The sequence below is a fragment of the Onychostruthus taczanowskii genome, unplaced genomic scaffold, assembly GCF_017590055.1.
Source record: "Onychostruthus taczanowskii isolate IOZ18803 unplaced genomic scaffold, ASM1759005v1 scaffold33, whole genome shotgun sequence".
NCBI lineage: Eukaryota > Metazoa > Chordata > Aves > Passeriformes > Passeridae > Onychostruthus > Onychostruthus taczanowskii.
The window spans coordinates 5,844,215-5,871,051 of record NW_024500683.1 but is presented as its reverse complement, the minus strand read 5'-3'; the positions used below and the strand labels follow the sequence as shown (position 1 = coordinate 5,871,051).

Sequence of the window (26,837 nt, the reverse complement as noted above, 5' to 3'; positions counted from 1 at the left end):
TTTTGCTTGTTTATGGTGATGGTCCAGACAGTTTTCCCTTTCCACTCATTAAAATTAATTCTTTCTGTGCTTCTAAAGACTCCAGTTTTGTAGCCCAATCTAACAAATGAATTCCTGTATTTTCTCTCAATTTAGGCTCTCAATTTTTATGCAGTCTCTCAATTTAGAGACAATTAAATACAAAGATCTGCAGAAGAGCCTCATTGAACAGCTACAGAGAAAAAACATTAGATGATACTCAGTGCTGACAGATGTAAATTAGGGTAGATTACAGAAACAGTCCTAGCCTTAAACAGAGAACAGTGGGCTCTGACCTCACCATCAGCTTTCAAAGGAAGAGGCGTTGGAAATTTTAATAAGCACTTTCATGAATATGTCAGTGTACTCATAAAAGAAAACAGAATGGGAAACAGAAAGAAAACAGAAATGGGTTAAGTAAGGGCAGAGAGTAAGACAGAAAAATGTCATACACCACTATATAAAGCAGTGGCACTCTCAGACCTTGAATATAGCACCTTGAATCAGCTCTGGAGCCTCATTTTAAAGAGGATGCAGTGGAATTGAGAAAGAACAAAGAAATACAGCTTGGATGAGTAGAGATGCAGCAAATGAAGTACCAGTGTATTTTTACTGTAAATTAGGAAAGGTTACCCAGAAATTATCATACATGTTTCATACATTCACTTCTACTATTTGCTATCAAGTATCATGGTTAATGAAAGCAGATAAAAAAAATAAATGTTCATCTACCGAAAATTTTGGAAATAAAAAATTTAAATAAGACTTAAATATGTACATGATATGACAAAAACCAAACTGATCATTGTTTAATATTTATTTGAAAAGGCACTTCATGTGTACCACTAAATAAGTTCAGAACCAGTGATTATTTTCTATATGTAGGTTTTTCAATCATTACTTCTCGCTGTATTCACTGTTAGGGGAAAGAATACCTTGCCTGTTCACACACAGGAATTCCTGACCTAGAACAATCATTTTAATCAATGCTCAAAGAATAAAAGTCCTTCCTTTGTGACTTCCAAAGTGACCTATTTCCTTTGCTTTATTATACTCACTTCATCCTCTTTCCTGTTTCACAACAAAGCACTTAGTAAATTTTAAATTGTCCTTCTTTTTGACCTGAAAAATTAATCAAATTATGGTATATGGTGGTATTTTTACAATCCAGAAAGTATTATTTTTACACTGCTTTAATATGCAAAATGTACGAAGTAATGCTTCCGTAAGCAGATGAAAAAATCAAACTACAGGAGAAATCAATTTCTCCAAAGGAGCTTTCACTTGAGTCTCTTGGTTTTTCTCCAATTGATTTACTAAAACATCAAATGCTACCTGGTATGTCCTAGCTTCTCTGAGTAAACTCTCAGCTTCTTTGATCCCTCCGTCTACCTTTCTCTGGGTGGAACTTTAATGAAACCACACATGGGAAGGATGATCAGCTTAGCCATTCTTCGTGTGTGATTGGATTTTGGGCTGTGTTTTTACGCGGGGAGGTTGTGACTTTCAGTCTTTTACCTTCAAAACCTTTGACATGTTTCTTACCACAGCTTTTATGAATTATAGAAAGTAGGACCAACGCATGAAGAAAATCTTTCTTACCATCATTGCAGAGGATGCCAGACCTTCCATACGGACACAAGCAAACAGCATCTCGCCTGGACTTTGGAAAACATGTAGCACCATTTCCACATGGATTTTCATCGCAAGTTGCAAACTGGCAGAGTTTTCCAGTGTAGAGTTTAGGGCATTCACAATACCAATTTTCTTCATCACTGACAAATTTAAATTACAACAAACAAACAAACAAAAAATGTAAGTACCAAAATGCATTTAAAACAAGCAGAATAGGATTTACACTCAGAGAAAATCTGTGACATCTGACTTATGGTTGTGATAGATCTCTGTTTTTACTAGTGTTACTGGCATTAGACATGCCAGAATGCCTTACTAGTACTTTAGATGACAGCTTCTTTTGGGTTTAATTTTAAAAATTTTTCTTACTTTTTCTGGTGAGATATGTGACTTTTCTAATGTCTCACTAGTTATTTGTGCTGTTTCTTTCATAGCATAGTCAAAATAACTGCTACAGAAGAACAGGTCTCCTATTATGTCTAAAAAATTGAAAGTATGTGAGAACAAAAAATGATTTTGTAAAAGGAAACATTATTTGTATATTCAGGTACTACATACAGTTTGTATGGATACAGTAGGATGTACAAAATCTTGAAATATGAACACTTGCAGTAGTGATTATGTTGAACTTGAAACAGAATAAACAGGTATATCTCTGCTATCATATAACTTACATTCTCAGTCGTAGAAAGAATATTAGGATAGGCAAGGATAAAAATAAGTTGTAACCAGTCTTGAGGGTTGACAAAGCCAGCATTTAGAAATGTATATATTCTGGTTGTACCAATTTTTTTTTATAGCACTCAAAGATAGCACAATGACAGATATGGTAGGAAAACCAAAGCAGATGGGAAAACAAAAGAGTGCAAGACATTCCCATCTATGACTTATTATAAATACAGTTTCACAAAAGGTCTTGTTTGATTTTTCCCTTATATTATGGCTAAAAATAGATGACAGCTGGATAGGTCAATTCATGTGGTTGCTCAGTATTCATGTATATCCTCAGCATTGAACAGAAACATATCTGCCTTTTACTTGAAAAGGTCACATGTGCCCGTGGGTATAAATGCAGAAGATATGGTGCACATTGTATCAAATCACACTCATTGTGCTCTTCCAATAATAGCATAATCATTAGGATGAACACTGATAAAATTTCAAATACATGTGATTTCTAAAAATTCATTATCTGTTTATAATAGTCACACAATCAGGTTAAAGAAAATAATCTGAAGCTGAAAGACCTCCTGTATTTTTTAAAAGAGGGAAATAAGTAATTCTTGTGACAGTCCTTGTTCACAGCAGTTGATTAGTGTGCTCCTAAACTGACCACCTGCAGAGCTGGGGAGTGAGGATCTCAGCTTGAGAGTCTACCAGAATGAATCTCATGAATAATGCCTCCAGACACCTTTGCAAAAGAAAATTGCTACCAGCTGCAATAATAAATTTCTGTGTGTAGCCTATTCTATTTATAGATCTGCTGCAGACAGCATGAGAGGAATCTAAATGAGCTACTGGATTGCTTTCATTTGTGCAGTGTTGAGAATCCTGCTTTCAGAGGTTTTAATATCAATATTACGCAGTTCAGCTAATTAAAAAAGCATTAATAAACTGAATTATTCCTGGAAATTTACAATTGTGGGTGATGATTTTTAGTTATAAAATGTATTCAGTTTTTTATAGAAGACAAGGTGGATCATCGCTGCTGACTGTCATAAGACACAGACTTTTAGTCTTCAACTTTTAAGAAAAAAATTTCATGCATTCTTTTAATGACCTGTATATGTGAACATTGTCCATTTCTTTTTATAGTCTTGCTTTTGCTATTGTGGAGATGATTAAAAATAGCAGGTGTCATAACAAATGGTGAGTAGTTTACAGTTTACAAAATGAGCAATGTTATGACATTTCATTATTGGTGCTGTAAGATTCTAATAACAAAGAAGAGTGATTCCTGATCAGGCAAAGAAAACAGTTTTTAAAAAGCTCTACAAAATATAAAACTTGAAAGTATAACAGCTAACCACAGAGAAAGAAAATTATCACATCCATTTCACAAGAATTAGCATACAAAGCCCCAAAATAACGTATTCTTTTTCAAAGCATGCTGTAACTGTACTAGGCTAAGAGAAGGATGAGATCTCCCATATTTTTCTGAATTAATCTCAGATGAAAGAAACACATAATGTTCAAATGACCAAGAACTTTTCCCAGCTAGATTTCACAATTTCATGACGGCTTGCTACCCTTTATGAATGCAAGAAGCAATTGAAAGGGGACAGAAAATTAGAACAGTAATATCTTTTGCCTATGCTGTAAACCTGTGAATGACTCAAAAAAAAAATCATCTTATTGGATAATTACATACATGAGCTGAAAAAAGTGAAAAACAAGGAAAATACCAGAATTTTGAAGCTGCAGAACAAGAAACAAATTTGGAATGTTTTGTGGAAATGTGTTATATGACCATATTAGTGTTTGAGTTCAGATCTAGAGCATGGTTTTGCAGAAAATCTTCTGGTTGCTCCCTGTTGAAATGCCTTGTTCCACATTGTGTCTCTATAGTACATGAACTGAATTTCTTTCTGATGAACCTGCACCAGATGATTGTCTTACAGCTCAGGTTGCTTCAGCTGTATGGACTCGGCATTCAGACCCAGACCAGGTCTAGTGTGACTCAAAACTTCTTGAAACATAAATAATGGGAATGTTAGGTCCTCAGCCCTAATTGATTTGACTTGAAAATCTATGCCTGTTGAACTATATTACCTACTAATGTGCATGCAGAATTATAAGCCATGAAAAGAAAATCATGCAGTCATGGTATATATTACATACAAAACAACCCTCCAGATTTTATGCTAGAGCACTGACGAACGCCAGTAAATAGAGAAAAATAGAGTAAATAGAGAAAAAAAATCCCCAAACAACCCCTGACTGTTCAGAGACTTATGAAGGAAGAAAGACACAAACAGTGAAAGCAAATGGGAAAAAAGACAGAAATAGTGCAGAAAAGGAGTGAAAGAGACAAGAAGAGTGTTTCTAGAGCACCATCACCTCATGCTTTCAGGATTATGATACAGGGAAAAAAAGTGTAGGGGAAAAAAAGTGTAGGGAAAATGAACTATTCCCTGACATTCTTATAATCCTCTGAAACGGTAAGGGACATATTTTGTATCACAGTTTCCCATGTTAAAATATTCCTTTGATCTTTGGTTTAGATATTAGATTGGAAAGAAAGTCACCAAGAAATATTTGCATGATATGACATGGTATTGGTAATTCAGTAATACAATTCCTCTCCTTGAATCAAGGTTACAGCAGTGACCTGATTTAATGAAATCAAAGTTTTCTATGATATTGACAGCTTTCGATGCCAACCCAGATTACGGTAAATTATTTATTTTAAATATTGCACAATACAGAAGAGACTGGATTGTAATACATTAGTAACCCAGGCATAGCTGTATTTAACCAGCTGTTAAAACCCTGCTTTTGACTTAAATCAATTCTGTTTTTGAAAGAAAAGATTATAATCTCTTTTCACAATGTGTCACAGACATCACCTGTACTCTATTGACAGTGTTGTGTCTGCTCAAAGCAGAGTATAATTTTCTATATTCCTGTGCTTTTTCCATCTCTAAAGTGGGAGTGCAATGAAAGCACATGCCCTTTGTGTAGTTTTATGCAAGAGGGCTTCCCTGAAAGGAAGCATACTCAACACCCATTAATCAAGATTTAAGGTCCCTTCTAACACAAAGCATTCTATGATTCTATGATTCCATGGTTGTACTGTGTGTCACAATGGGTTCAATGTTTAATGACATAGGTTCTTTTCGTGCCCTCATTATATTATCTGTAACCAAGTTGGAAGTTGGAAGCTCCTTCAGTCAATAAGCAGTAGATGTACTTCAGTTTATTTTCAGGTTGTTACTATTATGTTTTTGTAGCACTCTTTTGTTTTAAATTACTGGAAAATGAAAGGACCATCATACATTTTCAGTTTAAGCTTTAAGTTGAATTATGCTTCATGCAAAGATTCATTAAATTGCTTTCCAGAAAACACCAGCATAATGTAAAGGCAATTACAATCTCCTTTTGAAAGCTTTGTGTAATAGACAAATCCACAGAAACTCTCTGCAGCCAAAGGGATAACCTTATCTCATCAATAATCTTAAAAATATCAAAGGACAATATATAAAGGAGGTGTTTCTTCCTTGTGCACAGCAGGTGTTTTTTAGTATGTTATATATCTGCCAATCTTTCCTTCCATTATACAGCTCCCAAAATCAATTCAGCTTTCACGCTGCTTTAGTACTTTTCACTCAGGTTTCCTCAATTCTGGTATCTTGTCTAGCTCTGAATTCTTTTGTTATCTTTACTGTTTTGAATCATTTTTCCCTCTGTCTGGAAGCATTATTCTGCAAGTTCTGTCAGTTCACTTTAATCTGCTTTGCCTTTCACTGAAAGCAATTTTGTATTGGGTTTGTGTCATCAGGTTTTGGTAGTGGCAGGGACCTACAGGGGTGGCTTCTGTGAGAAGCTGCCAGAAGATTCCCCCATGTCCAACTGAGCCAATGCCAGGAGGCTGTGAAATGGACCTGCCACTGGCCAAGGCCAAGTCCATCAGCAATGATTGCAGTGCCTCTGGGATAATGTTGTTAAGAAGCAGAAAAAAAGCCCTGGCAGTAGCTCTCTCCAGGTGGAGAGAGGAGCCATGCTGAAACAGGTTTGTTGGCAGGACTTGTGTCCCTGTGCCTTGGGACACAGACTGGAGCAGTTCAGAAGTACTGCAGCCCACAGGCCTTTGCACCTGAAGAAGTTCATGAAGGACTGTTTCCTGTAGGAGGAATCCCACACTGGAGCAGGAGAAGAGTGAGGAGCCCTGCCATTGAGGAGGAAGGAGCAGCAGAGACTTGTGCTGAAATGACTGCAACCCACATTCCCCCACACCCCTGTGCCACTGTGGGAGTGGAGGTAGAGAATTCGGGAAAGAAGTTGAGGCCAGAAAAAAGGAAGGGGTGAAGGGAAGGTGATTTAAGATTTTGTTTTATTTCTCTTTGCCCTACTCTGATTAGATTGGCAAGAATTTTTTTTTTCCCCCCAAGTCAAGCCTATTTTGCCCATGACAGCCTGACCCATGAGTCATTCATTATATCTTCTCTCCCTTGTTCAGCTCAGGAGAATAGAGCAGCTCTGGTGGGCACCTGGTGCCCAGCCACGCTCAACCCACCACAATTTTCTAAACTGCTTTTCTTTATATGAAGGCTGTGTTTAAACCATGACCAAATCACTAGTGAATTAAGTAGGTTTAGAAAACTCATAGGAAAAATGTTTTGAGATTGGTTGGGTGCAGTCATGGAGGAACTATTTGGCTTAAAATTTTCTTTGGGGCAGACCTGTAGTTATACTGGTTCTATCACAGACTAAATAGGCCCTCACTTTTAAATGATGCTTCTGAATTATTCAATTTAGATTCAAATATTGGAGTGGAAAGGTTACAATCCCACTTCAAAAGGAGAGCATGAGAGACAAAAAGGTTCCAACAGCTTACTTGCCTCTTGTCAACACAGAAGAAGAAGAACATTGTGTACAAACTGATTCAACTCTAGCAGAAAATTAATTTATAGGAACCAAACAAAGCTTTATCTATCCCAGTCAGACAGAAATGAGCGTCTGCTATATCTTACCATTAAGCATATGTGTTTCCTGGAGCAAGAACACACTCTTTAAAACAATACCTAAACTGTAGAAAGCTTCCTGCAGTTTGATTTAGCTGTGATTTAGCAAGGAGAGTGTTTGATTTATGGAAATAATGATAGAAGAGAAACTCTTGCTTATTGGCAGATTTTCTATTTCAGACCTTCAAAAATGCCATTATTCTCAGGAGTTCAGGATGGTTTTAATTTATTTTTCAGTGTACTAATTGAACTTTCTAACACAGTACTAACTTTTCAGGATCATGAAACCTACTCTAGGGTCTTTTATAAGCACTCTTTGACTCCATTTTCCACTCACTTGGTCAACATGCAGGATTCCACAACCATCCCATGAAGGATACATATCCACTAAAATGTATGATGCATAGAAAGTTCTGCCTGGTAACATGTCACCTATGATCATTCCTGTCACAAGAAGATGCACAATTGTGGTATCAAGCACTTTTAGATGTGTAACACTTAATGACAGATGGTTAAGGATCCCTCAGAAAAAATACAGCAAGTAATCATTGGTAAAAACAATCTATCTGGGCAGAAATCCATTCCCTGGCTACATCTAGGAAGAGAAATAGTGATCTGTCAGGCTGGATCCAGTGCAAGGGCTATAATTAGCTCTGACATTACTCCTTTCCCCAGACTCAGTCTTTTCAGTTAAATCTAAATTTTGTCCTTCCTTGTGTTTATGCGAATAATAGTCAATAGATGTTGACATATGATAAATGTATTTATAAAAATTATTTTTTTTTTAAAGTTGAAAGGCTATGATTTTGATAATGGAAAATTTGGACTATGTGAAACACATCCAGGGAAGCATATAAATATTTTCAGCAGCATAAGGTTGAAGGCAGACCTCCACATCTTACTGAAATCATATGCAGCCTAAATTCTGTTTGCCCTTCAAAAATCTATCATAATTCCTTATGACAGAGGATTTCCATTTGCTCTCAGCAGTCCCTAGGGCTCTAAACAGCCTTTGCTTCAATATCTCTACTATTTGCAGTAGGACTTGGGAATACCATACCCAGAGCAGTGACATTGAACATTGGCCTGCACCATACTGCTTGTTGCACTGCTTTCATTAAACTTGCATTGTATTCTATTATTAATTTCTATTAGAAATTTAAAACAATCTTTAAGCACAAAACAACGAATTCCTTAAATTTTAGATGAATTTATAGGTTGCAGAACTACATGACAGTATTTTCCAGGATTTCAGCCTCATTACAGACCAGCTGCAGTTTGCTAGAGTAATCATGAGGAGACAGGTAACAAAATTGCAGGGCAAAATCTTTAATAGTTTGTGAAATAGCAGCATTTCCTTTAAATACACAACATAATAACTTTGTGTGAACTAAGATGGCATATTCTAAATCCAGAACTGTCTACTTTGGAAAAAAATACAGTGTAAATCTAGGTGGTCATTATGCTTTTCTGTCTTTATCAGTTTCCTACTGATTTCTTTTCCTGTTTCTAAAAAAGGTTTTTTATTTATGTATTTATTATTTTGAACTTTCATAGATGAAAACTGCTCCATTCTGAATTCAACTTACAGAAAGAAGCTTCCATAACCAATTTTTGATGATGCTGTCACTAGTTCTACCAATTTGCAACTTTAATAATCAGTGGCTCAGTCTATTTAGCACCTGTTACCTTTTCTGTTTTAAAAACATTCTGAATCACAAGGCCTTGATCATCAGTACTTTCTTTTAAGCCTGGTCTGTGTACAAGGCTGGAAGAGACAAATCTTTTAAGAGCTCACATAAAAGGGTAAGTTAAGGTTTGAATTTGCAGGGCATCATTACCTTCCTATGGTGATTTCCCCTGTTCAACTAATTTCTCTTACCTCCTGGTAATTCAAATTTAGAGCCTTCTCTTCAATCCTAGGTACCTCCTCATGTCCTAGTTTCAACCCAAGTCCCTGAGTCTTCTGTTTATAGCTCAAAAAAAAAAAATTGAGCTAATTTTTCCATATGCATATAACACAGTGTAATATTTACAGATGAGAATTTATGTTTATAAACATATAAAATGTATTCTAACCTATGAATGAAAACAGCAAATACTAAAGGCTCTATGAAAAGTTGACAACATCACAAGTGACCAGGCAAACCACAGCTGCTTTGAGCTGACAAAACCTTTACCATTCCCTTTGGATATTCCTTTTTCTAACTATCCTAAAAATACCACAAGAGAGAAATTCTCAGGGAATGAACTTCACGGAGGAAAACCTGAATAGAATCTTTCTTTGACGGTTCATTTTTTCACATTAAATCTTCAACTTATTTTTCTCAGTGATTGCCAAAACAACATCTGTGTGTTGCTTTTTCATTTCTTGTGAAAACAGAAAATTGGGCATGTGCTTGGCTTTTTCTCTGAACAGCTAACAGAGCCACGAGGTGGATCAAGAGCTGCAACTCAGAGAGAGCAAGCCCCCATGGACAGTGCTTTTCCACGGAAAGGAATGACTGTCACAACAATATTCTAGCCTTAAAGAGAAAGTTGTATCTCTCCACCTTGCCTGTAAACCTTTTACATAGTTTCTAATATTTAAATTCTATTTGTTGTCTACCCATGGGCTTTAGGAACTCCTTTTTCCTACTGATTCTTTAAGTTAAGGAAGAAGAAGATAATATTCCTCCACATAAATCATGCTTCAAACCAGCAGGCATTTGCAGACTAGCATCTGTGTTTGCCCAGTGGCCAGTGAAATGTAACCTCTTGTTTCTTCTGACTATGAATCACTGAAAATTTGATTCTGTAATAACATATACTAATGTATATTAAAAAATGTACCTGTACCATGTCAGGGTAGTTAACATATTAGAAATGTACCACTGATCTAATCAGTAAAAATAGCACTGCAGAACCCTACCCAGACTTTTACATATTTCTGAAAAAGTATTTGAGATATAACTAAAAGTCATTTGTCAACAGAAAATATTTTTTCGAAGTATTTATTATGTATAATATTTTTTCGAAAAACCTCCTTTTTCAACCTCAAATTAAATTGATTACTATCTATACAGCATACTGATCTACAGCCTCTAAGACATGAAATCCTAGGAATTTTGTAGGCTGAATTACTTTCCATTAATTTCTATTTCTATTATCTAGACCTTATTATATTATATTATGAAGATTGAGGTGATATATGAATGACACAAGCAATTACATTTGCCATATATTCTACAGATTTATTGCTTACAAAAGATGGTAGATTAGCCAAAATTCCTTGGATGGTGCAAACTAGGTAATATAAGTTTCCTTGCCAATGACCAAGGTGATTTCTTTCCCTCACAAGGTAATTGAAATCTCTGTGCTTTTTCAATCTGTAGTTTCTTTGACTGTCCAGGGCTTTAACTCTAATACAGATAAGTCCTAGAGCTTTAAATAAGGTTCTGGAAATTTCCCAGCCTTCAGTCACACGATGCAACTGAATTGGGAGGTCACGTTTGAGCACTGGTTTTCAGGAATCACCTCACATATACTGGTACATAAAGTCTAGAGTTAAATCTTATCTCAGCCCAACAGTGGTGTTTCATCACTGCAGATGTATCTAATTACACTGTAAGCATGGAATGTGTCATGCTGAAATCCAGAGAAGAAAAAAAAGTCTAAACACCCTAGACCTTTGAGTTGCTTACAACAAGACTAGTAAAAATTGGCCTGCAACCAGTGCATCATTCACTGTTACCTGTGCTGAGTGTAGTATAAAGACTTCCCACAAAAACAAAATAGCATTTTTCTTTAGTTCCAAAAAACCCCATCTCTTAAAGCTCCTGGGTGTCTTTCCCCTGTCTGTCTCTCTTATCTCTTTGCTATTCACTTTCTTCCCTGTGTAGTTCAGATATTTTCTTCTGCTGCCACGAATAAAAGAGGAAAAGAAAGCCTCAACACTGTTTTCTTGTTCATCCTTTCTCTGGAGTACCAGCAGCTCTCAAAAGGAGCAAGCAATTCCTGCATTTTGTTTATACTTTAACTGAAGGGTAGGAGGTTAAGGACAACTTCATAGATTCCATCTGTCCATGGCTCTAACCGAATTTCTACAATTAATTCAATCTAAGCTATTTCTTTAAATTACATCAAAGGTAGGTCACAAAAACTGAAAATAAAAAGCAGCTAGAAAAGTCAGTGTGTATGAAGAACCAAACCTTGACCGCTCTGTCACAGGATCCTCCTACTAAAATGAAAGGTAATGTATAGGAGAGTGCACAAAGCTTTTACAAAGAGTAATTGCTTAAGCTTATACAACTAATTGAGCATGAGAAGGACAAAAGAAGTACTGAGTACTAGAACTACAAAATATTGTCTGAAGTGAAAAGTTAGCAATCACCGTGTGCTTTCAATTTTGTTACAATATGCTTTTTATCAATAGCTTGGGTTTTTCCATCTTGTAGGTTGACCTTTTACTTTGATTGCTGCCTCAGCTCTGAATTTCACACATTCCTGGATGATGGCTATGACTTTTGAAGGATATAAAATGACCTAAAAACTGTAAAATCAAATACTATAACACTGAGTGTTGGCATTTTTTCAAATGTGCAAGAATTGTAACTGTTAAGTTTTCCCTTTGCTGAGAATTAACACAGTTGGTGACACACCCAGAGAAACTGATCCAAAGTGCAACAGAAGAAGTCTGATTGGCAGATGATCTTTATAGATGGTACAAAAGTCCATTTAGTGTACCATTTTCTCAAACAGAACTATCTTTAAGTGCTATGAGAATAGTCTCTCTCTAGCTTGTATTCAAGAGGTGAGATGAGTCAGGTCATCTGACTTATTTGCAGCAAAAGCTACAAAAGCTAAATCATTATCTTGAAAAAATAAATTACAGGAGAATATACAATAGATGGAAACAGTTGCATCATGACATCATTAGCAGTACTGTTATTTGCTTCCAGATTCCCTTCAGAGAAACAACTCAGTTTCTCTTGATATGATGCTAACCCAATTCTCTACATTTATGTCGAAGAATCACAGGAAGTTATTGTGTCAGTTTAGCTCTACTGGCTATTTAACCTTGCAAATTTTTGGGGAATGGAAATAAACAGTTCTTTTAAATAAGACACTTGAACTTGTAAATGAATAACTAAAATAACCTAAATTAAGATGAGAAAAGCATATGCAACAATCTATGTTTAATCATAGAGGATTTTAGAATAGTTTTGCCAACAAAGCAGACAAAAGATTTCATGTTATTTTCAGGATATAGAGTGTCTTTAGCTAAGATGTAGCAAGAGTGCCTGTGACAATATTAACTTTTGAAGGTAATTGAGTTTCTTTACACCTTCTGAACACTTCTTATTTTCCAATGTATGATATCTGTCCATGTAAAATGAAAGTACTGGAGAAATTGCTAGTAACAATCTATCTGATATTATACTGTCTCACTCTAATGTCTGAATATTTATGCATGCATAAATGCATATATATTTATGTATTCATGTATAACCTCTAATACATGCTGTACTCTTCTGACAAAAATACTTCTGATTCAGTACCAAGGATGGTGATTTAAAAAATGTATCCATATTTTTTGCCATAATGTTTCAATGTGTCTGTGTCTACATAGCACAATGAAGAGATCATGGAAGTGGAATTAGACATATTTGACTTTATTCTAATTAGCACTGCTACCACCTGCAGTGAACACATGAGGGGATGTTTCACTCTGGCAGCTAAGTGTTCAAGAAAAATGGTGCTTTTTTCAGTTTATTAGCATGTACACTTATTACTACTCATTCTATCTTCATGAAAACTACTGTAGTTGTGCCTTTTCTGCAACCATTATCTCTTTATTTTGCTTTATAGGGATATCTGCTATGTATCCATAGAAACAAGCACAGAATGAACTCTGATGCCTTGTGGTCACATTTGTTTTGAAGTTGCCACATAAAGGAAGTAAGAATGCCCTATTAAAAAATAAAATAAAAGAAAGGATTTTAAAGAAGAAGACAGAACTCTTAATGCAGCTAGAGGAAAGAATTAATTTTAATCCTGCATGTTTACTTCCTTTAGTCAATTTCTAACAAATACATTGCAAAGCTATATTGGCTGACATATTAGTGAAGGAATTCCTTCCTTCCATTCCTTCCAATTCATTGATATCAATGCTGCTATAAGTGAAATGCACATTAGAGCTAGTAAGGGCAACTAACACCTCAGTTAGGCTGTGAAAGAAACAGTCTGTTTGTGGCTGCAGAATGATTTACTAATTAGAGTAGGTCCTTGGAGTTTTCCCAGGCTTTCAGGTTCACTTGACCAAATTATGACTGCGCTGTTTAAAACAGGTGATCTTGAAAATCACAGCTCTTCACACACTGTGACATAAATAGGCATAATTAAAATCAGAAATTTAATTTAAATTCTCAGTTGAGAGAAGGTGAACTGGAATTCCATTCTCTACTTCTGGACTGCTTTGCTTTAATATCAAATATTGATTGACAAAAAGTAGCCCTGGAGTACCAACTAAACCTCAGTTTTCCCAATTTCTGCCAAACGTCTCTTCAAAGGTAGGGGCAGATTATACCAATTATTCTAGTTATATTCATTATTTCTGGTTCAGAACAACAGACTCTTTCATGCTTCCACTGCTGGCTTCAATATTCTTAGTTTCTAAAGAGAAGGTGAAAAATGCTCCCAGAAAGCTTCCAAGACACTTGGGTACTTAAAGGCTGACCCAAACCAGGGTCTGCAGTCCAAAAGTTAATACAGACATGTACCATAAATTTCCCTAGAATTCTACAAACTTGATAGACTCTCAGGCATTCTTATTTTACAAGTGTAGCATTCTTATATTACAAGTGTAAAATTTAAAAATACAAATGTCATCTGTGCTATCCAAATGAATTACACAACTCAAAAATGAAAATATTTTCTTTGTCAACTGATTCAATATCCCAGGGATTTTCTACAGCCTTTTAAAGACATTTAGAACTGGAAGATAGTTCTCTGGAGTCCAGGTCCTACCACATCTGAATAACTTTCACATAAAAGAAAGTTTGTCTTGAAGCTCCCACCTGTAACTGAGCTTCCAACATAATATTGTTTAATGTGTGGAAGGGTTCAGACCATGGTGTGAATGTTCAGCTTGTCTGAACCAGTTGACTGGTTTCATGACGATCATTATCTTAGCACATGCTTTAATGCAGACAATGATATGATCTCTATGAAACCACTTAGGAAACTACAGAACTTGGTAAAACAGCTGAATTTTTTGATGCATATGCTTCTTTTCTTTGAAAAAAAGAAAAAAAAATCTTGCTTTACTCAAGGTCATGTAATTCTGAAAAGTTAATATTAAAAAATATACTGTTGTGTGACAAGTCAGGATGTGATACAAATCAAATTACTCCAAAATCAAAATACGAAAGATTATATTTGTCTGCAGAGTTGATGATTACACCTTGTTGTGTATTGGATAATGAAGAAAAGGGTGCTAGAAGGTGGGAAGTCTTACTGAGGCACAGCTATCATTGAACTGTTTACTCTGTCATATATAGCTTCTATATTAAATTGATGGGCATTCAGTGGTAGAAAAGCAATAAATGAAATAATGTAATCAAAACCAAATATAGTTTATTATTTGCTTTCTTTTAAAATGCTTTAAATTAAATGTGTAAAATCCTAACTTTGTTAACATTCACTTAGAACATTTTATATGTTCAATGTAGTAGAATATCATAACCACTGATATAAACAGGTCAGTTTGACCTGTTTTATCATCTGTGAGATAAGGTGTTCAAGAGATCTTTCGCTAGAACTGATATAAACCACAGTTGATTACAACCACTGATTAGTGTTTATTATTTTCTGCTGAACTATTTCAAATATAAGATCAACACCAGAGTTAACTACTATCTTCTATTATATGATGAGCAAATTCCTTTAAAATCTCACACTACACTGATTTCTTTTTAAAGGTGTAAAGAGATGAGTAACTGAACCATTTAAAAATATGTTAATATTCTCATATTTTCATTTGTCAAGATGAAGTAAAAATTATCTCACAGAGATTGTGAGATGGGGATCTCTGGCAGAGGTTTCTGCTAATGCAGATTAACAGAGAATATTTCCATTGGGATTGAATCTGCATGATAATTGTGGAGAAAATAGAGCAAGAACAATTTGTGTTGCAGTTGTTGGCTTGAGTCCTCCAATATTTTTACAGTGCACAAAATAATTTCTGGCAGAAATTCTTGTAACTCCTATGGCTACCCTTAAGTGTATTTTCTGTGTGTAATATAATTCTATGTCTTCTACAACTAACTAAAGCAGTGTTTGTGACAAGGTATCATTTATGTTCTTCCTGTGTTCCAGCACTTTCTGTGAGACTGGAAATTGCAGCACAGGAGCAATGGAGTGATTCATTGCTCATGTATTTCTATGGTAAGATTTTCTGCTGCTGTAATTGTTCAGCTCCACAGGTGGTAGCTATGGCAGCATCACTTGTGCAGAGAGAAAACCATGCAGCTTCAGATGTTTTAAGGAAGGTTAAGTTTTTTATTGTTAAAAGCAGTACTATACAGCACACTACCTATATATGGCATTAATTACACTGTTAGAGACTAGCTAATGCACAGTGGAATTATCTGTAATAAATGCTAAAACCAGAAAAAATAGACATGGAATGATTTTACTAAACAAAGAATACTTGAAGCTGTACAAAAAGAAATTACAGGTGAAAGATACTTAAAAAATGGTTGACATGACTTAAAAAAGTATATAATATATGCAACGGCAAGAAAGATATTGGTATATTTGTCCACTTTGTCTAAGGGTCACCTTTTTCTCCAAAGTGGTGCAGCTATGCCCCAAAAAGGCAAGCCAATCTATTTAACACAGGACTCCATAAATCTCAAATTGTAGGCAAGACAAGAAAACCAGATTTTTTGAAGCTCTTTAGCATTCTATTTGTTATTTATCAAATATTTTTTGTATATATAGCTACGGCAGTGTGATTCAGTAAGATGCAAAGAGCACTAGAACCATGAATTCATCTATGAATCACGAGCATAAATCACACAGGATCACAAAAAGTACATTAATCACTCCTTCCTCCTACGTCACCACCTGCCAGGGGATGGCCACTAATGTGCACTCTCTCATTCTCAGAGAGTTGCAGGCAGTGCCTGAAATAGTATTATGTCCTATTTTATGAAGGTTAAGTATCCTGGAGAAAAGGCATCATCCTCTTACTATCCAAGCTATTAACAACCTTCATCCCTCATTCATCATAATTTCAACAAATACTTTGCTCTGCAGTCACTGTGCACTCCTGCCTGGCAGGAAATGCAGCCTTGTCTGAAGAAGAGAGTGTAACCTCAGCACATTCCTCCCACCTGTCATAGTGCAACAGCAGAGCTTTGTGAATGCACACCAGACACCCTGTGAGAAAGCCCCCAAACACAATTTATTGCAGCCAATCTGATGACAAGAAAAAAATCCCTTCCCATTGTCCCAGAAGAAATTAACTCAATGCTCACAGAGGCTCTCAGGATGCACGGCTGTGCTCTGACCTGTCAATGAAAACCAGTGATCTCCCAGCACGAGTTGTGGCTGATGAGGCAGTATCACACACTCTTTGCTTTATGAGATATGAAAAAGAACTGGTGATCTATCTGAGTCATTTTTGACATGTCTTACCAATTCACCAGAGAAACTCAGAACCCTTCCTTGAGGCAGGCAAAGCTAGACTGCCTTTTAGCTTATGTGACATGAATTCCTGAAATGGAATATTTTAGCTTCAAAGAACTGACCTGTGGCCAAGTACAGTGACACCAGGCTATGTCTTCTCCCCTGAAACAGTACAGGGGAGCAGAAGCACATACCATTTTTCTCTTTTACTACACTGGTAATGTTTCCTATTTTGCACTGTTGTGAGCAGCAAAGATAGAAGAAGTGAAAAGAGGTGTAACAGATCAGAGCATCAAGCTCTCAACATTTATTCCAGCTAGATGTATTGGAAAGAGTTAATTTTCTGCAAAGCAGAAGGTCTGGTGCTGTATTGTGGATTTGAAACTGAAACAGTGTTAAAGTGTCAATGTTTACCTACTGCAAGAAGCACTTGCACAGCATAACATTTGATGTTTTCTCACTCTGAGCAGGCTGGGAGAGGGCAAGAAGTTGGGAAGGGACTCAGTCAGGACAGCTAACCTGAACTGGTCCCATAATCTAAGGGACTGTGCTCAGCAGTGAAACCTGGGAGCTCATCTTTCCAAACTAGCTGTTGCTTGGAGACTGGCTGGGTATTGGTCTGCTGGGGGTAAATTATTACTTCTGCATAATTTTTTTTCCCTTTGTTTCTCTTCATTTACTAAACTGTCTTTATTTCAACACACCAGTTTTCTTGTTTTTGTCCTTCCATTTGCCCCCATCCTTCTGGAGGTAAGTGAGTAACTCAGCTGGGGGTTAGCTGCTGGCCAGGGTGAACCCACCCCACTAAGTGACAAATTCCAAATGTGTCTGGGAACAGCAGTGTCAGGAGCTGCAATACAGGCACTCTACAGAAGTTTGCATTTGGCTAGGTATTCAAGGACAAATGATCTGGCCCAAAGACTGGAAAAACTGGACTTTGCAAGGCACATTAACTTCCAGCAATTCTTTTGCATCTTGATAACAACAGAAATTTGTCAGAGTGAGTTCACTAGCAGGTCAAGACTTGTGTGACAACCAGGCTGCAACACGTTTAATCAAGAAATAGAGTAGAAATGATGCCTATCCCTAAAGGTTTTCATACTCAAGTTTGAATATGTTCCTGCTGGTCCACAGCAGACTCCTTGCCCAGGTTCTGTGATGGTAAATGCAGAAAACCCACTTCCCTGGAATCTGTATAAATCCCAAGAGCATTCCCACAGAGCTGTGAATGTGTTGTGTGAATACAGAAGTGCAACTGAGGGGGTCTGAGCAGCTTCCCTGGGCTGGAAATCTGTGGAGACAGATTTGCTTTTCCTGGTGTAGTCCTTGAAATCCAGGAACAAAAAGGACCACAAGAGAGGCAGGCTGCATGCTCTCAAGGGATACCATTATCCTTTCTCTGACAGTGGACATCTCACAGGAAAGGATAGTTTTAGTGCAGCATTGACATTCATCATCCCACGACCTGCAGCAAAGGACATCTTGACACAGATGTGTTTCACAGTCCTTAACAGATATTCCTATGTGAACATGTCTGATCACTTTATAAACATGTCAACATCTTCATTGTGTTGCATTATTCCACTGCCTATGTATGAAATATTTCTTATCATCTACCTCTGCTGTCTTTGAATTTTTATCTCCTTTTTTTACATGATGTACAAAAATTTTTCCATTAGAAGGCAAATAATTAATGTCTGTTTGTTTTCTTATGTCTCTCCTGATGTTGTAGACGTGTCACTTTTCAAACATCCATTTTGCACACCAGAAAACTTCAAAGTAATCTGGAAAAATTCCATTTCTTCCATCATCCTTCTCTCTTCTTTCTTTTAACCTCATCACTGTCTTTTTGAGAATAAAATGACAAAGTTAATGAGAAGTAATGGAGCCTTATCAATTAATATTTATGCATCATGACATTTTCCCCCATTACCTCCTGAGGATTTACTCTTTACTTTTATAATTGTTACTGAGCACAGAGCCGGTTCATTTAATTGATTATTCTGAAATTGTTTCAGAGAATATTAGAACCTATAAAGTTCCAGAACCTTTCCTGAAGGGTAGCTGTTAGTTAAGAGCCCATCCTTCCATTTGGACAGTTAAGATCTTCCCCTCTTTTAATGTGTTTTACTTCTTAGTATGATTTACTTTTTAATAATTTTCCATATGCATTTATTTATCCTATATATTATCCCCAGTGTGGAACATAGATGAGATCAATCTCTTGCTGTTGCAGGATCCTGCAAGAATCTTTGAATTGGTGCAACTTGTTGGCAATGGTACCTATGGGCAGCAGTTTTTTCTTCCAGTCAGACAAGAGGAGGAAATGAGGGAACATGAGGGAAAACAACATGGTGGCACCAAGGTCAGTGGAAAAAGAAGGGGACAGGAGGTGCTTTAAGTGTCCAAACCAAGATTCCTCTGCAAGCCATGGTGAGGACCATGGTGAAACAAACTTTTCCCCATGTAATCCATGAAGTCCATGGGGAATGCAGAGATCCACTCACAGCCCATGGGAAAAGTGCTTACACCAGAGCAGGTGGATGCCAAGGAAAGCTGTGGTCCAGTGAGAAACTGGAACAGACAGAGAAGTCCCCTGCTTCCCGAGATAGAGAAAAGGAGCCCTTACTTCCAAACTAGAGCAGCCTATCCTTAAAAGACTGCACCCTGTGGAAAAGTGACCCACACCACAGCAGTTTTGAGAAGACTGTTTGCCCATGGGAGGAGCCCCATAGCCTAACAGAGGAAAACTTCTCTCCCTGAGAGAAGATCTCAAGTGACAAACTGGCCAAAAACCCCATGCCCCATCTCCCTGTGCTGTCAGTGGGAAGGAGGGTGGTTCTAGGAGGGGCAAAAGGTTCTTTACAGGCTTATTTTACTCATCATTACTTTTCTTGGACTGTTTTAATAATAAGTTTACTTTATACCTTTACATTTGAACCTATTTTGGCCGTAGAGTGTTCTTCTCCCTATTTTTATCTCAACTGATGAGAATTAATGAAATTAATTCATTAATTTTTTCCCTCTCCTCTGCACAACTATAGCAGAAGAGGACGAGCAAACAACTTTCACGAGTGATTGGCGTTTGGCCAGTGTCAAACTACGACAGCCATGGGTCAGCCTTTAGAGGTAAAGGATTGGATAATATCAGAAAAATGTTACAGTGGACCTTGAGCAGGGCCAAGAGCCAAAGTGCAGCAAAAAATATTGTATGGATGGCCTGCTTACCATGAACATAAAGAAGGATAGCAAACCTCAGGATCTAGTGAACCACATCTTAATTCTTTGGCATAAGTGAAATAAAGTTTGTTTTGTTTTTATTTTTAATACTTCAAATTTTTGAATATGAAGTAGAACAAGTAAGCAATATTAGTGCACCAGACACATGCTTATGCTGGGTTAGATGATGTCTCTGTTATAGTGTAGTTGCAATTTTGCAAGGACTTAAGGAGCACAGCTGCCTGTCTCAAACACTGTTAAGACCCCACAAGTACTTTGCCATAAGTGCAAAGTGGAGCAACAGGATAATGCTAAATTCAGGCCTGGCAGAAGCAAGGCCTGCTTACCAGCAAATCAAGACAAAAATTTCCACTGTTGCAACTTCTTGTAGACCTGTCACCAGCCAAAGAAAGATGACCCCGAGTTACGGGGCAGGTGGCACCAGCGACCACCAGTGACCAGTGAAGGCCCCTTGGATAGGCCTCTCTGGATACTTGGAACTTGGACTGTAAGTTAAAACACCACAATGGGACCTTGAGATAAGATAAAGGTACTATTGTCTGGGTACTATCTCAGACCTAGGGAGAGGTTAACAAGGTTGGGGGAGAAGAATTTATCACTGATAATGGACACAATGAATGCAGAATTTAGAGGGTACAAGGAAAGTCAACTCAGAAACTGAGCTGAATCATCTCTGATTGCTTACAAGGTAATTCCAGTGAGGTAATTACCTTGAATCATGACCACCAACTCATGACCCAGTGACCCAATAATGAATTAAGTTAAGAAGAGGCCACTTTCTGTGTAGTAAATACAGTGAAAATTAAGTCTTGCTTATTATGTCATACCCTGCCTGTTTTACAAAGTTGCTAAGTACAATCTAAGATGCTTTGAAGTAAATAGGGAATAAAATAATATTATGTCTGTTTCTGATTGTGTCTCCATTCAAGGTAGATTAAAGCAATTTATCTCAAAGAGCTGTTGTGCAGAGATGATGAGGTTACAAACACACCCTAAGTGTAAAGGGCCATTGTCCATTTCTGGAATATTAAGGAAGACATTATTATCAGTTAAGCTTGAAAATGATGATAAGAAAACATGACATTCACCTAGAATTTTGTATATGTACAAAATCTATCATGTCTATCATGACTTTTTTTTTTTTCCTAGAAATCAGCTAATAGAGCTGCCAAGGCAGAATTTTTGCTGTCTAGTCCCAAAGTGTCAGTAGCGATACATTCAGTGTTAAAAATTTTCTATAGGCAGAAGAGTCCCTTGTTCTGATGACTCTGACATGTGTCATTCCTTATGGTGGGAAGTTGCCAATGAAAATTACTTTTTAAAACTGGTAAGAAAGCAAAGAATGAAGCTACAAAAATTGGATGACTACTGCTCATCTGCCTTTTGAATAAAAGCTTCTGAGGTTCATTACTGCTCACTTTCTCATTAGTCCTGCTGTATTGATGCTGAAGATGAAGTAGGATTAGAATATGCTATAAGCTGTGCAGGAAAAAATACTTGCCCAGATTTTCAGACCTTGGGCAAATCTCTTAGATGTTTTCACAAAAGAGAATACTTAAGACAGAAATAGCTTCACTACAACATGCCACCTGCAGAGCAACCTGATGAGATCCCTCTGCTATCGCTGCCAACTTAAGAAAACACCATATGAAAATTTTTGGTAGTAAAAGAATTCAAGTTAGAGGCTAAACACAACCTTGAATCAGAATAATTTTTCACCTAAGGGAAGACAGGGTTTTTCTCAATGCTAAGGCTTTTCAGCTGTGAAACTGGTATAATTTTGTTTTCTGGGTGCATTAAGAAGGTCAGCAGGAAGCACTGTGGAACTATGATCCAGATGAGCCCTTGAATTTAAAAAAAATTCAATTTTAACATCTTTTGTTGTTTGTTCACAGACCATCCAACACTAGTGATTCAGTGGAATGAACAAATATTTCTTCTTCCATTTAGCAACATTTACTTCTTGGCCTTAGTTTCAGAATCTTAGTGCGCTGGCTGGAGAGAAACACTATTTTATTGTCTTTCAACAGGGAACGATTACTGTTTGGAATGAAAAGCTGAAAATTGCTGAATGAAAAATTACCCTTTTTATTCTGAATTAGGAAAATTACTATGATTACTTTTGCATTTGTGTTTAAAGCCAGGCTCATAAATGCAAGCTTTCAGAAGCAAAACCAGTAATATTGTAGCAATCCTAAAGTTTTGTAAGAGAAACTTATTAAAGGTATTTTCATACAAATGGATGTGTGACTTCCTTTCACTAGCTTGCTGAAAATGGCCTTAATGCCAGCCAAACTAGCCAAACACCAATGGTGTGATAATGGCTTCAGAACATTCTCTACAAGTCTGTCCGAGTTCTAAGGATGTTCCCACATTCCCAGAAAACTTTTCCTTAAAGTAGTATTCCCTTCATTGAAGTTCATGCACAAGCTTTTCTAGCTTTGATGTGTTTGCCACAATAAACTCTTGTTTCAGAAGAAACATATTTTTTTCCCCTAAAAGAATAAGAACTGGAGTTATTATGAGAAATCTTTTTTAAAAATTAATCTTACATAGAACAAGATATTTCTGCTTAGAAAAAAATCAAATGCAACTCCCTAATAGTCTGAGACTTTTAACTTCAAGCCACTGCTGATATCTAGGTCAGATCAGAAAGGACAAAAAGGACAATAAGTAGTCGACAGGTATCACTATTACAAGCAGATATGCAAGCCTATCAAAAACTCAAGCAGATGAACATAAGGCTGTACATGGTGATATACTGGATGTAACATCTTAGGAAAAGATTCTCATCCACTGCTTTTTGAATAGCTGTCAGTCATTAAAAAAAAAACCAAACCACAAGGGTAGTTGTTTGAAAAATGCCATAACTCCTGAATGCAGATGATAGCAAAACCTCCATAAAAATAACTTGCAAATAAAGATTGACCACCCAGCCAGTGGAATAAAAAAGGTCACCCCCTGAATGGATACCAGAGTTCATCTTTCAAAAGTATTAGTTGGGGAAATTCAAAGTAAAAATGCTGCTGGAAGAAATTGGTTTAACAGGTCTGTTTTTAGATTCCCAAAACTGACATAAAATTACATGTGAAAGACTGTAAAGTCAACTAAAATCATTGCAGTTTGTGTGGAAATGTCACACTTCTATCTGCTTCACTCCAGTTTTTCTGTTGAGTCCACATGAAGACTATTGGTTCTTTGCTCATTTAATTCCTTCTGAGAAAACTGTGAGATGGTATGTGCCATAATAGCAAATCCACCTTGTAACAGCCTCTTAAAATTGCTAAATATTATCTTCATGCCTTCATTTTCTTTCTCTTTTTCCAGATTTTTAAAAAAGCATGGCTCTTTCCCACTGAATCTGATGTGTCCATGAAAGCGTGTTAACTTTATAGGTTAATAATCACTCAGTGCCTTGTGAAACCATTGAGGATTGGGTCCTGTTATAACAAGTATTTAACGCACAGAAATATTCAGATTGAGCAATATAATGTCTGAACACCACAGTAATGGCTCTTTTTGAGCAGTTGCTGAATTATGGGGATCTCAGTGACATAAACAGGAAGTCTGAATATGTCAATAGCTTTTACAATTCATGTGCTTCTTTCTCTGTAGTCTGGAATGATGTAGGGATTCATATCTCACTGCTGGCCCACTCCTCAAATCTGTGTGTAAGCAGGAGTGACATACCTCACCCACAGATTCCTTAACACAGTTCATACTGCTGAACATTTTTTTGCATCTCTTCCACATCCCAAAAGGGTTTGTACCTCTCGACCATGACCTGCAACATTAATTCCTGATGCTCAAATGCTTGAAAAGTTAAACAAGTCTGGTAATTTCATTCCAAATACAAATGCAGAGTGAACAAATTTAGCAACTGAAAGTCTGCCCAGCATGTTACAAATGCTTTGTGCTTTTGCAGTTTGTTCTTAGAGTGTAATTGACTGCTTCTGACTTTGGTATCCACAGCAGTAGGCCAAAGTACAAGGCAGCACAATTGAGAGGCTTCATCAGTCAGGTTTCAGGATCGTGTTATGACAATTTACAACATTTATGATTCTGGAAACTGTCTGTAATGTAAACTCCATGGTCATCTAAATAAAATAATGCTCTTATGCTAATATGGTAAGGCAAAACTACTATATAGAATTTATTAGATATATTATGATGCCCTTGCTTTGGCATTATCTTAATGTACTTCACTGCAATAAGGCTCTGTACATTTGCAGTAATATACTGCAATTTTATCCAGTTGCATAAAAGCTTTATTGAAATAATACTGCATAGCTTTTTATGCTATTCCTAAAATAGCAGAGGCATAATGTAACACCAAAATCATAGGCTATTTAATAATGCATGAGATGTTAAAATAATGCCACTTCTGTATTTTAAACTGTCCATTTTTTCTTCATCTTAGTGTCTCAGATGTTCTCTTCTACACTGTACTACTTCCCCCTTCTTCTCTGATCTTAATGCAAAGTATCATTTTGCAGCATACTAATGTTATGTTTTTCCTACCAATCTGTAATGCATTATAAGAAGCTGTTAAAGAATAAAGGACTTCCTGTTGCCCCACTTCTCAAATTTGTTTGCTTCATTTGCAAACATCCAGAAAAAGCTGTAAGTAAAGAGCTGTTGGTAAAGAGTAACCGACATGTTTATCTTAGTGAATGCTATTTCAGACCTTGTAAAATCAAGAGAAAGATTTAGGGGTGGTGTTAATCTCATACATAGTTTTACCATCCTTTGGACACACTTGGATGTCAAAAGTTGTGTTGGTAGAAATTAGACACTCTCTGCAAGTCTAGGAGTCTGATTTTCAGTCAGCATAAAGATATTGCTGACACGAGTGTTCACGCAGTTTACCAGGAAGGAATACCCTTTCCTCTTAACTCCTGGCGTAGTCAGGCATTGTCTTAATGGTAAAATGCATTTCTGTCACAAGGGGACCCTAAAGCAGTGCAATCCTTTTGGTTAGCAATATCAAGCAAACAAGATTAAAATCAATTATCTTCATCCTATTTCCTTTGCCCCACACTTGTTACTTTTCTGAAATATCCGCAGACATTTGTGACTAAACCATATTAAGCTTATCTCCAGATATTTTTTTCTAAGTATGAAAAAGGTACCTTTATGAAATCCTTTAATAGAAGTACCAGCCACTATCAAATGTTTAAAATTATTGGACTGCTACTAAAACAGAATAATACACTTAACAAAAGCAGCTGTCAGATTCAGATTCCTTAAAAAGTAGGGGAACCAATATTGTACCAGAAGCAGATTTTATTGTTCAAAGATGAGAGAATCTGAGGATGGTTGAGGTTGGAAGGAATCTCCAGAGGTCAGCCAGTCCAACCCCTCTGCTCAAGGTCACCTGCAGCCATTTCCCCAGGACTGTGTCCAGAAGGCTTTTGTGCAATCTCCAGGGATGGAGATTCTAAACCTCCCTGGGCAACGTGTACCAGGAGTACCTTAGCTAATAATGTGATACCAAGCAATTTATAATTTCAGAGTATCTTTTATTGCTCATTTCCCTCCTTATTAAGAGAGTTATAAGGAAAAATCAAGAATGCTGGCAACCTGACAGACAATCACTTTAATTTCAAGAAAGATTTTAGTTATTAATAATTACAGCTGTCAGTCAAATGGAAGTTGCTTACACAGGTGGAATAACATTAGATCAGGCCAAATGGACAGTGAAGGATATTCACTGCATTTTGAGCATTTTCAATGTTGAAAATGCTTACTTGTCAGTTGGCTAACTGGCATTCATAATCAAATCTTCAGACTTGCTGTGTCTTGCAAACAAATGCCAAGCAACATACGTTTTCAGAACCTCAAACACCCAGCTATTGAACTGAATGCTTGTAACTTCAGAATGTTCCATTTCCCTAGCATTTTATGTTTAACAAATAGTTCAAGTTATATTATTTTATGTTCTACAGGAAGATTAAAAGAATTTTCATAAATGTATACCTAACACCTGAAAGATTGCAGAGATCACAAATTATTCTAATCTGCAAAGTACTGAAATTCTTTAGATAAGGCAAATGATGCAGGATCAAAAGAACTGGAAAATGCCCAGTCTATTACTCAGCACATAGAAAGAGCTATGGAAAGGGCAGGGGGAAAGTCTTTACAGTAAGAAAAAATATAGTGTATTTTTTCTCCATTTTTAATGATAAATCTCAACACTTTGGTGTGTCTCCCTTTACAAGCATTTCCAGTTTAGCTCGGCTATAGGCTATAAAATGCACTAGATGGCAGCAAAAAGTAAGAGAACAGAACCATAGTTAAGGTGCAGAGTTGTGGTACAGACAGCTTGAATGGTTCTAATGTGGAATGAAGGTGAAAGAAATTCCTTCATTCTTTTGCTATGCTTTCCATTAAGCAGTGCAATGCCTAAGCCAGCTGTCTGGCTTATTGCACTATTTATTAATCCATGTCAAAACTGAGATGTTCACAATTGCCTTTCAAAGGGGATGAAATGCAGAGTCAATATGTGGCTCAGTGCAGAGAAGGTGGGTAACAAGCTCAGTGGCGTTCATAGGTGCACAAACGACTGTGTCATCTCAACACTTT

At 36.7% G+C, this 26,837-nt stretch overlaps 1 protein-coding gene across 1 annotated transcript in view; it reads right to left on the bottom strand.

Moving 5' to 3' along the window:
- The window catches only part of EYS (eyes shut homolog), a 614,241-nt gene that overhangs the window by 50,371 nt on the left and 537,033 nt on the right, over window positions 1-26,837 (bottom strand). Inside the window, exon 32 of the mRNA XM_041410576.1 lies at window positions 1,621-1,793. Within this exon, the coding sequence (XP_041266510.1) occupies window positions 1,621-1,793 (173 nt within the window). The remainder of the gene's footprint in view (window positions 1-1,620; window positions 1,794-26,837) is intronic.